Genomic DNA, 13,723 nt, shown 5'->3' with positions numbered 1-13,723 from the left:
TTTTCGAATTTCTGCGACTGTTAGAAACAGCTAAGTGATATCTGCAAATTGTTTTAAACAGAAGTGACTGCTGATTCTGAGCGGCTGCACATCTGTAGCAGGAACAACTTAGGAGTAACTGCAGAAGTAGTAGCAACCATGCCAGTGCAGGTATGCATAAAGGGGGTCTTAGAGCAGCCCAAGAGTAGCATGTAATGTGCGAACAATCCCTTGATTCAGATACAATCAAGGGGAGGGACGGTGGCTCAGTGGCAGAGCATCCGCTTGGGAAGCAGAAGGTCCCAGGTTCAATCCCTGGCATCTCCAAAAAAGGGTCCAGGCAAATAGATGTGAAAAACCTCAGCTTTGAGACCCTGGAGAGCCGCTGTCAGCCTGAGAAGACAATAATGACTTTGATGGACCAAGGGTCTGATTCAGTATAAGGCAGCTTCATATGTTCATACAAATCTAAAGAAATACTTCCTGGCCATTACTAAAGCCCTGTGGAACTGCTTGAATATTGTGCGACACCTTCCAACCCTGCATTACATAAGAAATAACAGAAATAGACAACATACAAAAATTAAGCTGATTCCTCAACGTTAAGGAAACCAGCAAGCAGTAAAAGATAATAGAACTCACCAAGTAGGCATCAAATAGCAGCTGACTGTTTCCTTTTCAAATTTTGTCAATGACAAGTGTCACTTCAGACAACAGTCAAAATCCAGAAGGAGTAATACCACCCACATGGGACATAGCTCAAGTTTGTCTTGAAACAGAGAGAGAGAGAGGATGCCTGCCCAGGTTCATTCCAGTCTCAGCTTCTGTCACCATTTCTTCCTTCCCCAACCAAAACGATTAAACTGCTTTTTACTTCTAGGGACTTCTACAAATGGTCTGACACTTCAGTTTGGAAGTTAAAGCACCCAGTTACACTATAATCTGCCCCACGAAAAGCCTGAGCAGTCTCTCATGGTGTTCCAGATTATGACCGCGGTCTGAGAGGATCATCTTTTTACAGGAAAACTCCACTAATGCAAATTAAAGAGCACGAACAAACAAACAAAAGCTGTTAGGGTTTGTAGAATCTTTCGGGCTCAAGTGCCGTGTTCTACTGGAGAAAGTTTTTCTTCCAGACGTTTCGTTCTCAGCTGCGGAGAACATCCTCAGTGGCGTTGCAGCCGGAGCAGGCGCTCTGACCTTCTTGGCTGCTGTGCATTGAGCCCGAAAGATTCTACAAACCCTAATGATGTTACCGGCCGTGAAAACCTGGAATCTTTGAAAACAAAAGCTGTTATTTGCAAAAACCTGACAAATCGTTTCACAGCCTTTTCTCCTTGGGGTTGAAAAAAAAACACTTGTAATACTTAGGAGTCAGTGTTGTACTGTGAGCTAGCTATGCTGCAGCAAAAATAAACAGGAGTTTTATGGCACTCTGAAGACTCGAGTTTTTATTCCAGAATAAGATTCCATAGATCTAGAGCCCACTTTGTCAAATGCACGTAGTGAGTCCCAAAGAAACAGACATATATCTATAATATATATACACTACACAAGGTTATGAAGAACAAAGTTGTGAACAAGCAGGGTCAAGGGATCATGAAACACAGGAAGTGTTAAACGTGGAAATTACGGTACATAAAATCAAAATGTATGTAAGGGAGGAGGACAATTCATAATAGTAGTAATCAGTATTAACACAATCTCCCTAACATTGGGCCTTTTGGGGGGTGGGGGGGAGTATTATTTTGTAAATTTTTTTGTGTGTGTGCATGTGTGTTTGCACCTGGAAGTCATGTTGACCTCTAGTGACCGACCCCTACTGGGAGCATGGAGGGTATTCAGAGAGGTGGCTGAATAAAGCCTGCACCTGTCCTCTCGACTTGGTATTTCAAGGAAATCTCCCATCCAAGTACCGTACTAACCGCAGTCAACCCTGCTTAGCTTCTGAGATCTGATGAGATCGGGCTTGCCTGGGCTATCCAAGTCAGAGCTCCCTAGTATTGTTCAGCTAGTTATAATCTGTAATGGTTAAGGAATCTTAAGTCCCTCCGTGATATAAAACTTCTTGATGAATTCCAGGTCAGTAATTACCACATTGGAGCCTCCCTTTAAAGTTCTTTGCTGGCGAATGGTGCGTTGACAAAATAGATTTGCAGGGCTTGTAAATTAAATTCACAAGCCCTGGCATCCAACTTACAGAAGTCCAGGTAAACCTGATAGCTTTTCAGACTCAACAGTCACAGCAATAAGAAAATTTGGACGCACTGTTTTAGGTAACTGTCAACAGAACTCTGCGCATATTAAAAACTTTCCTGAATTCCCCTCCTCTGGAAGCCCTCTTCACCAGCGAAAGAGATGCTTCTAAGGATCTGGCGCGTGTCTTCCACTGATGCAAGGACTATTTTGGATAAGACCAGCGATTTTTTTAAATCATATTTTTTTAAAATTTAGTAAGGGGTTATGGATTGTAAGCTCTCAAAGGAAAAAGTGAGCCTCCTGTTAAATATGTATCTAGCATCATCTTTAAGGAAGACAGACAGGCAGCTAGACCAAACAGCTCACTTTCAAAGTGCTGAAAATGAGGGATAACAGAAAGAGAGGAGGGACTGGAAGCTTTAATAGGGAATGAACACATAGTAACTTCTGCTTAAGCATTTGTTTCCGCTGAAGAGAGAACTAAAGGGTTACATCGAAAGCAGCATAGAAAAGGCGGGATTTGACATTTTGATACCAGACTGAAGTTCTAGAAAAGGAGTTTCTGCCATAAAAGTCAATAACAATGGTATCATTTAAATGAGTGGGAGATGTGGGGGTAACAAGGGACTAACTTAGCAGCTTCAGTAGGTATGCATGTGAATACACATACATGCAAAAAACACTTACTTGTATGGTATTCCATACAGACGTAGACTTGTTTAACCTACATTTCTCACAGATGCATGCATTGTTAGTGTAACAGGGATCCATGGCCCAAGTTGACATCATACCGTGTCTTCATGCCACATGTATAGTGTAATGGTAAAAGCAGTGGCTTTCAATGGAGTACCAAGTCAGATTCAAGGTTTTGGTGCTGACCTTTAAGGCCTTCAGCGGTCAGGGACCGGTATATCAGCAGGACTGTCTCCTCTGGTATGTCCCCAGGAGAGTGTTACACTCTCTGGATAGCAATCTGCTGGTGTTCCCTGGCCCCAAAGATATCCAGCTGCCCTCAACCAGAGCCAGAGCCTTTTTGGGGTGGCCCCAACCTGATGGAACCATTAAGGCCCTGTGAGATCTAATGCAATTCAACAGGGCCCGTTAAGTCAAGAGATATTCCACCAGGCTTTTGGTTGAGGACAGCAACAGCTGGCACCCTCTCCTTGCTCCCCAGACGTGTTCTATCCCTCTTCCCTCCTACCCCACGAGGTGGTCAGGCAGTCTGGAATGGGAAATAATGAGTAGCTTTTAATCTGTTGTATTATTTATTTGTTTATTTATTTATTTAATTCTAATTTTAGCCCTTCCTTCCCGTAGAACAGGCTCAGGGCGGGTTACATCATAAAAACAGTCAACAGTAAAGACAGTAAAAGACCAATTTAAAATATATAAAATCTAAAATTACAAAGACGACGATGGCAGATTCCACCTCACAGACATGACCTATTGTCCAGGTCCAGCAGGTCTTGCAGCACTGGGATGGAATGAGGTGGGGGGAGGCCGGTAACAAGTGACGCCCACTGCCTCAGTTGAAAGCCTGGAGAAAGAGCTCTGTTTTGCAGGCCCTGCGGAACTGAAGCAGATCCCACAAGGCCTGGATTTCCAGGGAGAACTCATTCCACCAGGCAGGGCTATATATTTTATTCCATGGTTTCCTATATTTTTATCAAATGTTGTACATTGCCCAGAGCCCTGCAATTGCAGGGATTGGGCAATTCAGAAATGTAATAAATAAATAATATTTGAAATGTCATTTTTCTTACATGTCCAACATTACCGGAAACCATCTTCTGTTCATCTCAGTCTCACACTAGAAAAGGGACTTCAAGAGCCACTTCTTCAGGATGTGTAAGAAATAGTGTGGATATGCAAGAAACGTGGATGTGTAAAAAATATCAACAAAACACTTCCGGCAGGCACAAATGTGTGTTCTCCAATTCACAATGAACTCAAGTCCTGAAAAAACTGTACTTTCAAAAAGGTCTGGAAGCACATGAAGACAGTCACAGCTCTGAAGTGAAGGGCAGGGGATTTGGAAACACAGACGTAGCACTGTTTTGTGCAAACACTTGCACAAGCGTTTTGTGTAAACAAATCAAGGCATTATGTAGAAACCCTTTAGATTTTCAGTAGCATGTGCTACTCCTTGATAACCAAATCTGTTGTTCATGTCCTATTCTGTACAGGGGGATAAAGTCACTTACTCCATTTATACCCTGCCTTTGTCCTCAATGGGGACCCATCATTCTTTGCGCCTCCATTTTATCCTAACAATAACCCTGCAAGGTAGGCTGGGCTGAGGCTGTGTACCCCTACAGAGTTACTGGAGTCTAAGCATCATTTCAAATGGGATAGAGTAACTATGACAACATATTTAACTATGAATAGTATTGCACTGGGAAAGACAGAAGGCAAAAGAAGAAGGGGACTGCAAAAGATGAGATGGCTTGACAGCATTACTGTTGTAACTAACACAAATCTGAGCAAACTTCGGAGGATGGTGGAAGACAGGAGGCCCTGGCGTGACTTGGTTCAGGGGGTTGCAAAGAGTCGAACTCGACTGTGCAACTGAACAACAGTATTGCACTGGAAGGGACTTAGAGAGACCAAATAGTAAAACCCTCACCAAGAAGCGCATTAAGTCAGGGGGGCATTATAGTATGCTATAGTATGCTACATGAAGACAGAAGTCAATAAAATGCCACATGATTGACTACATGTATTGAATTATTAGTCTAGCACACAAGTATATGACCCAACCTCCACAGCATATAGGAAGGTACGTATACACAAACACACCCAGAGTAACTGGCAATTCAAACACCAGGGGGAGGGAGAGATTCCAAATATGCTGATCCAAAATCCCTGTACGATGCAAAATTCCATTCAAGTCACTTAAGTGGATATTGTCTTAACCTCAAGCCCAGGCCTTTTCTATCCAACATTCCACCTTCCGACATAGCAATCCTTCACAGAAAATATGCCAAGGTATTGGGAGGGAGAGGCACATCCTAAACCCAGGGGAGATACCGCACTGAAAGCAAAAATCAAATTATTCATCTTAAGTGTATCCACCTCTCTGAAACTAACGAAGCTGCACACACCTATGACTACTCTGGGGATGCTATTCTGGCGTTTTAAGACTTCTGGTAGATCAGAATTGCTTCTGATTTGCATCTTAAGATTTATTACAGTTGATAGCAATTATTTACGGGACTTGTGTGCGAAACCACAGCCTTTTTATTCCCCTCAAATTTCAATCCATTTTCAGGGCCACCTGAATCTATCCTGGCTGTGTAATGTATTTGGAACACAGTTCTTTATTCCCCCACCACCACCGTTGCTAGTTTCAGCACTTCCAAATACCCCTGCTGTTTGGGTCCACTGAACCACATACCCCACTTTGCAATATGCTCAGATCTAACCTGGGAACACCCCTGTACCCTGTGTAGCTATCTCTACACCTATCATTATTGAGCCACTGAAGCAGGAGGAATAGCTGCAGTTTCCCCCAATTTCGAGTCCCATCCTCCTCTTCCCCCCCCCCCCCCGCAGGCCTTTCGGAATTCTTCTTGGGAGCAGGTGCTCCACGTTATGGAACTCTGCAATAATTCATGTTCTCATTAAAATAAACCTCTTTCCCTATTAATATGCAGACATGTAGAATTCCATTAGAAATTTTAAGCATACAGTGGCATGAGAAAAAGAAGGGGGGGCGAGAGAGAGAGAAGCCTAAGCTTAGGATTTCTGCAACTGGGTCATCTCTTTTTAGGTGGTGAAGCACCTTTGATAATTGGGTCACACACCGAAATCAAAAATTCTGACACCGTTACCACCAGCCTCTTTCACCTGAGCTTCCTTAATTGGACATGCCGGCGATTGAACTTGGGACCTTCCGCATGCAAAGCAGATACTCTTTAACTGAACTATGGACACTCCCCCTAAATTATGGGGCACTGTTGCTCAGTAAAAGAGAACTGAAGGTTAGCTTGCTTTCTGACAGTTCCTCAAACCACCTCTGTCCTCACCTGACCTTTAGCAGCATTTATGTTCTTCTGCCACTTTCTGTCAGTTGTACTTTTTTTATTTTTAAAGTGATCATGTGTCTTATTCTTTCATTGTAATTTTTGGTTGTGTAAGCAATCATCACAGAAAGATTACTACATACAGTAAATAATCAATCAATGAAGCTGATTGCCTGGTTTGTGAAGGTTGAGTTCACAAGCAAATGAGGGTCTCCCCCCCCCCATAAAATGTCATGCCGCCTTGAGTACAGCACAAGAGTTGCATTTAAGAAATACACAGCCTGACCTTATGTATGTTTATCTGGCAGCAAAACCAACTGTGGGGAAGGCAATAGCAAACCACCCCATAAAAAGTCTGCCGTGAAAATGTTGTGAAAGCAACGTCATCCCAGAGTAGAAAATGACTGGTGCTTGCACAGGGGACTACCTTTACCTTTAAAACCAACTGAGTCCAGTGATTCTTGCTTCCAACTAATGTCGCTCAGGATCACAGACTTAATTTTTCCTGCCTCAAGTCACAGGGAGATGTTTAGATTCTATTGTGAGTCGAAAAGTCCTATAGAGGAAACCAACTCATGATTTTGAGCACATTTCAGCAAACCGACCCTTCTTTCAAATGGTGAAACTTGCTTTATAAATGTTTGATACCTCATCACAACTACAGCAATTTGGTAGCACAGATTAGTATTGCTGACACACTTCCAGTTGTACTGAATCACATCAAGAGTTTACATAGAACACCCTCCTTTTAATAATAGTGACCCGCTGGTCATAAAGGCAAAGGCCTTCTCTATTGTCTGTCCCCAACATTTGGCAGAGACAGCTGGAGGTTCCAATGATCCACCTTTACGAAGAGCAACTGAAAAACCAAGAACTTGCCTAGTCCTTTTAAAGTTAATAGCCAACAAATTTTGTGGTCCTGGAATCGTTAAGTTAACTACGCATCACAAATAACCTAGTACATCCCCTTCCATTGTTAATAACAACAGTCACTCAGAGAGTATACAGCCAGTAAGCACAGGCCAGAAAATCAGGCACTGTTCAAAGAAACACAAGCAGAGGGGGGATTTGAGGACTACAATGACACACTCCTCCTCCCAAATTAGAGAGACAGTTTGGTGTAGTGGTTACGTGTGCGGACTCTTATCTGAGAGAACCGGGTTTGATTCCCCACTCCTCCACTTGCACCTGCTGGAATGACCTTGGGTCAGCCATAGCTCTGGCACAGGTTGTCCTTGAAAGGACAGCTACTGTGAAAGCCCTCTCAGCCCCACCCACCTCACAGGGTGTCTGCTGTGGGGAAGGAAGATAAAGGAGATTGTGAGCCACTCTGAGACTCTGAGATTCAGAGTGGAGGGCGGCATATAAATCCAATTTCTTCTTCTTCTAATTAACAAGGTGTTGTTTATTTAATAAATTTACATCCCCTCTTTCATTTGTTTTGGAATTAAACGCAGCATCGCAGAGGGCTGTCTCCTGTCCAGTCACTAGCCAATCTTCAGCAATGTTACAATAGCTGGCATGTGTTTTCCAACCATACCCTAGGACCAAATGCACAGCTTTGCTCTTATTAGCATCCAGTCTTCGTATTCCATATAAATTATTTCATTATTGTGAAAAGATGACAAAGATGGTATAGGACAGTAAGCTGAAAAGAATACCTGTTTCCCTTCTCAAGTTAAGAATACAACAAAGCAAGGCTAAAAAGAGCTTCCTGGTACAAAACTAACTTGCAAGTATACTGAGACTTGTTGAATCTGAAAGTTGTTTCTCATCACCAAAATGATCCATCTTCCGCTAGCAGAAGAAAGGGGATGATTTCAATATTTCTCTCACTGCAACCCACTTAGTCCCCCAGAATGCTATTTCTGAGAGCGGGAACTGGGTTCAGCCCATTACCTTCCTGTCCAATACAAGTGCAAGAAGTTGTCGGAACGCCCAGTGGCCTTCAAGGAAGACAGCCCTCAACAAACCAAGCAAGATCATCTGTTACTGCATACAACGTGTTACTGTACTAGTAAAGTACAGTATGACACTATAAACAGGGCTGCTGATCTCTTATATGTGATAAACACATTAGATTAAGGGTTTTACCTAGTATGGTTTCAACCAAGAAATTCATTTTTGCTAACTCCAAGATCCACTGAAATGAAACACACTGAGCATACGCACCCCATTGATTTCATTAGGTAGTAATAATAAAAATTTAATTAGATGTGCTTTGTGTAGTAATAATGCCACCTTGCATTATGGCTTGGGAGGGGGGGGTATCCAGCTGTATGTGTCAGCTACTACCAGATGAGACATGAAAACAGAATTCTGGTAAAACCAGCAGGTATGAAGATTCGACTGGGCAGTTCTGATTTGCGCAGTGACCAAAGAAACATCATTGTGACCAAAGACACGTCAATGTGTAGGACTAACGACGTGTGGCAAGCAATGTTCCCTCTAAGATGAATTAGCTCACAGATTTTTAGCCTCCGGCTCACATTTTTGTCTTAGCTCAGGAAAAATGGCTCCAGAGCACAATAATATATGCAGCTGCTCACAACTTTAATGCTAGTAGCTCACAACTTGAATATCAGTAGCTCCCAAAGTAGAATTTTTACTCACAAGACTCTGCAGCTTAGAGGGAACACTGGTGGCAAGTCCTGATAAAACGCCCATGAAATACTCAGATGTCATACGGATAAATGTTTACTATTATTTAAAATGTTTCGATTCAAAGATCTCAAAATTAAGGCTTCAGAGTCCGGGAGAAACTAGTTCTGAGATCAAAGAGCGGGGGGGGGGGGGGGGGAAGTGGGATGAAATTAATCCAGCTCTATTAGACCTAGGACTACTGCAACAGCTCTCACCCATGTGGTCTCTCAGCACCAAAACATTATCTTCACCACTACACGTTCAACAGCACTAAGCTCAACAGGGTGAGACAAGGACATGTCACTCCAGACATGCTGGTTCTAAACCAACAAAGACTAAAGCACGTTGTGTATCGTTCTCATCGAGTAAAGGAAAGCATGTTTGCTCCCAAACTGTAAGCGTCACTGGTACTGTGACAGGCAGAGGGAGAGGAGCCCAAAGGTGCTGGAACTTATCACCGACAGGACACCTTCATGCAAAGCACTGGCAAAACACTTTGCTACACCGTTTGCTGCTTTGCTTGCAATTAGCGTTCGCCCACCCACAGCTCTCGCTCTGTTTTCTTACTGGGATCTGTATCAGCGCTCTCTGGTCCCCTGAAACACCAACCTCGACACAGAGATGCCACGCTGTTCCTCAAAAAAAACCAGAAACCATCTGTGCGATCACTAACTGAGCAATTTGCGGGCCCTTCTGAAGTGAAGTTACATTTGGAGCCCCCAAGGTCGTGTCAATAAATCTGAAAGTAAAACAGACTAAAAACAAGCGAGGGAAAAAAAAGTGCCTAGCTTTATTTTTAAAACGAAGCCGGCTTTGATTTCTCATAACCAACTTTTCGTTTTTTTTCACCTTTGGTGACGGCGGTTTTAGAGCAAGAACTGTCGAGCAAACAGATACAAGTCGTCCATCGATGGCTTTGGCGCTTGGACTTATTGTAACTGGACTAGTCAAAACAAACCTGTACGCCGATATCCAGTAAGGCCCTCAGAGCACGAGCGACCCAATCCCGCCTTTTGCCTTCTTTTTAGCAATAAACCGACAACGCACATGCGAACAGAGAGGGGGAAAGGTCTTACTCCAGCCTTTGCTTACCTGGCGGCAACTGAAAGTTCTGGATATTTGTTGGGTTCTGAGGAGGCTGAGGCAGACGAGGTGCTAAAACCGTGGGAGCCAAAGTTGCTCTGATCCCACTCGTAGTTGCTGTAGGAGTCCTCGGCAGGCTCTGTGCCACTGTATTGGGAGCACCCTTCACCAGGCCTGTGGGGGTACCCGGAGGCGCAGGAGGTACCCCGCCAGGGTTAGGAGCCATGTTGGACAGCCCAGCTTGCATAGTTTGCCCAATGATCATATTACCCCCTGTAGTACTGGGCTGGCCACCAGCAGCCAGAGCTTGCTGTTGAGTTACTGCCTGCACAATGGTTTTAGGAGATTCCGATTTGATGACCTGCGCGGCGGGCGCAGCCGGCACACCAGAACCCGGCTGGCTGTTCACAAGAGACGTCTGGAGGGAAACGCCAGATCCCACAGTGGCAGCAGTGGCAGCCGTGGGAGGAAAGCTTCCCACGCTAATGGTTGAGTTGATCACAGTATTGCTCCCATTCTGAGTGGCGGCAGCCACCGAGGGTCCTGCCGTGTGAATGGGTGGCCTCACCAATGCTACAGTCGGGCCCCCGGTCCCGATGCTCGGGGGCTGTTGTGAGGAGATCACCGAAGGGGAGGGGGAAGAGGCAGATGACACTCCGGTGCCAAGGAAAGAAGTCTGGATGACGGTATTAGAAGCAGACGGCAAAACGGCATTCGCGGTGTTTACCTTCCCCACGTTTCCCGGTCCGTTGTTGACAAGAGGGGTGACGGCGGGGATGACGGCGGGGTTAGCCGTCACAGGGGTGGCCGAGAAAGAGGCGCTCCCTGAATGGTGAGAGTTCATCACCACATTACTCCCGTTCAGAGTCTGCACTGCCGTGGTCCCGATTTTCCCATTCCTGGTAGACAGAGCTGTTGCCATGGTACTGATCACCACCGACTTGCCCTGGCTGAGGGTCCCCGGGGCGACAGCGGCTTCTGATCCACTCTGGACTCCTGCGGCAGTGCTGGCGCTGGTCGTGGTGGCCCCATCCAGACTGGAACCCTGGGACCGGGCGTTATGATTGATAACGCTCCCTTGCACGCCCCCAGCTCCTGCAAACAAGGAGGAGGTGGTTAAATGGAAAAACATTTCTATACATGAGAGGGGGAAGGGAGGGTGGCTATAGAAGTCAAGAAGAAATTGTCTTTCCCTTGTGCCAAAGCATCTCTCTGCTCACTACACTGAAAGGAGGGGGGGGAGAAGAACATAATATTATAATCCATTGTAGAAATTAGCAAGTTCGCCCCGCTGTCCCTCCTACTGCCAGATTCCAGCAGCGCTCTGCTTAATGGCCAATCAGAACCTCCTGCATTTTTTTTTTAAAGCGGCCCGGACATAAAGCATAAAATGAGCTCTTAAGAAGAGGTGTTGCCTGCCCTTTTGGATACTACAGCATCGAGTATGATAACATCCTATTGCACTCTTGCAGCTGCTCGGGGAGGGGAGAGGAGAGGAGAGGGAGAAAAGCAGAGAAAGTGGGAGGCAGACAGGAAAAAGTACATAGGAGGGATCCTCTATTCCCCTCTGCTTCTCACACACACACACAGATATGCAACAGCAAAACCCTGTGGCTATATGTTTCCTGGCTGAACAAGACCTGTCACACAGATGATCCCAGAGAAGAGGTTGCATGGCAGTATTCAAGGACTTCACCCTCCTTCCCAAACACACATACACACATTAAACCCCTGATGTTCTGATTGCTGCTCCTACAATCAAAGGAAAACACATATCATAAAAGATTTGGGGGGGGGGGTTAAATTGCACCCAGAAAAGCCACAGTCTTCAGCAAGGTCTGGCATTATGACTTCCACCACCACCCCTCGCTTTCCAGGCCCAGCATTTAGAAAACACAAGCTAAGAGAGCTGTAATCAGATAGACAATGTCACACAAATCACAGCTAGGGGAGGGGTCTTCTTCCTCCTCGGAGATTCCCCTTTACTAACCTGGTGTCACAACAGACAACAATATCCACGGCATATTTCACTATTTCACAGCAGCAAGAAAGCTGGGGGGGGGGAGAAGAATCACGAAGAAGAGGGGGCACACCGATCACATGAAGGGGGGAAAAGTACTGTTCTCTCTCTCTTTCTCTCTTAAAAATGCCCCTGACCTGTGAAATTGAGAGACGGGACCTAAAGTTGTGATACCCTCCACAGCCCACCTCTTGGAGTGAAGAGGGAAAACATTCACAGGCGGACTGTCATCTCTCCCAACCCCACATGCCAAAGGGGCTGTGCTCGGATTCCCTGCAAGACCAGAGCTTGGCATATTGTTTGAGAAAGAAAGGAAGCAGGGGGGGGCGGAATGTGGGTATGACCCTTAGAGCAAGGGAGGAAAAGAAGCCAAACATTCAAGGATCTGCAAAGAAATATTTTGAAAGGGGGTTCCTGACCCTCAAAGAGCCCCCCCCCACATCACTTCCTCTTCTCAGGGGAAGCATGTGTCACGATTAATAACACCCCCCTCCCTCCTTTGCACTTCAGCAACAGAGATCAGGGAGGGCAAAGGATTCAGACAGCTCCAGAAAAGCATTATGTACAGGGAGAGGAGGGACTCTTCCCCTGTAAACAACACAAATTTCCTATTTCTATGGGGAGGAAACAGAGATGAGAGAGTGTGGGAAAGAAGATACAGAAGTCACACCACCAGAATCCCCCCTTTCTTAATTTAGCCAGCCACTCCAAGCTATCAGAAGATTGGGCATGACATATTTCAAGTCGAACACTGAAAGTAAAAAAAAAGGGGGGGGGGAGGAAAAGCCACCACCACCACCCCCTGTCCAAAACATACCTACGAATTCCAACAAAAAAAAATCCATTTTCATCCTTGATGCAGCGGAGGGAAGGCAGAAAACAGTGTCTTGCAGGGGGGGGCTGGCATGATAGGCAGGCCTCTTTCCTTTCCCCCCCCCCTTATTCATGTCACCCCCCACCCTGCACACTCCAAAACAACAAGGAGAAAAAGGAGGGAAAAGGTGTGTGTGGGGGGGAAAGAAAACAGACAGGGGGGGGGGGAGAGAAAAAGAGAGATCCAGGAGGGAGGCAAAGCAGACATAGCTTAAGAAAGGGGGGAGGCAGGCAGGCGGGTGGGAGGGAGGGAGGGGGGAGAGGCCCCTGCTCCTGAGGAGGCGCCCCCTTCTCTCCCCCCCTCCCCGCTTCGCCCAGGGGTTACCTGGCTTGGTGATCTCGGGGCCACTGAGTCCCATCTTGGCGGCGGTGCTGCCGGTGGTGTTGCTCTCTGTTTGGACATTAGCATTGCCTCCTACTCCTCCTCCTCCTCCTGGGCTCGGGCTCGGGCTGCTGCTGCTACTGCTGCCGCTCACAACATGGTTGCCCAGCAGCCCCCCCGCGGGCCTGAGGGGCTCCTGCGCCTTGTGGTGGCCCGAGGCGGCCAGCTGGGACTCGAGGGAGCCGACCAGGTCGCTCACCACCTTCTCATCCACCTCAGCGTTCAGGAAAACCTCATCCAGCAGATCCGAGCCCGCCGCCATCTTTTTTTTTGGAGGGTTCCTGTGAGCGGCTCCCTCCCTCCCGCCGGCCCCCCCCCCCTCTCCTCCCTCCGCTCGTCCCTCCTTCTCACTCCTCCCCCTCCTCCTCGCCGCTCCCCCCTCCTCCTCCTCCTCCCTCACTCACTCATTTTACACATACGCTGAAGCTCCCCTCCCGCCTCGGCCTCCCCGACTGGGCATGCGCACGGGGCGCGCGCGGCGGCAAAAAAAAAAAAGAGGGAGGAGGGGGGGCCACGGGA

The 13,723-nt window shown here is 46.4% G+C and overlaps 1 protein-coding gene across 2 annotated transcripts in view; it reads right to left on the bottom strand.

Moving 5' to 3' along the window:
* Positions 1 to 13,511, bottom strand: part of TAF4 (TATA-box binding protein associated factor 4) — a 142,431-nt gene extending 128,920 nt beyond the window's left edge. The window contains exons 1-2 of one of the 2 annotated variants that reach the window (XM_060230690.1): positions 13,148 to 13,511; positions 9,939 to 11,024 (exon numbers count right to left, since the gene is read on the bottom strand). In XM_060230690.1, coding sequence (XP_060086673.1) covers positions 9,939 to 11,024; positions 13,148 to 13,466 — 1,405 coding nt within the window. In that variant the 5' untranslated portion in view covers positions 13,467 to 13,511. The remainder of the gene's footprint in view (positions 1 to 9,938; positions 11,025 to 13,147) is intronic. The other variant, XM_060230689.1, reaches the window with a different exon arrangement.
* Positions 13,512 to 13,723: the final 212 nt, after the last annotated feature.

This window comes from Heteronotia binoei, chromosome 2 (genome assembly GCF_032191835.1).
Source record: "Heteronotia binoei isolate CCM8104 ecotype False Entrance Well chromosome 2, APGP_CSIRO_Hbin_v1, whole genome shotgun sequence".
Classification (NCBI taxonomy): Eukaryota; Metazoa; Chordata; class Lepidosauria; order Squamata; family Gekkonidae; genus Heteronotia; species Heteronotia binoei.
This window is presented reverse-complemented; position numbering and strand designations above follow the sequence as displayed.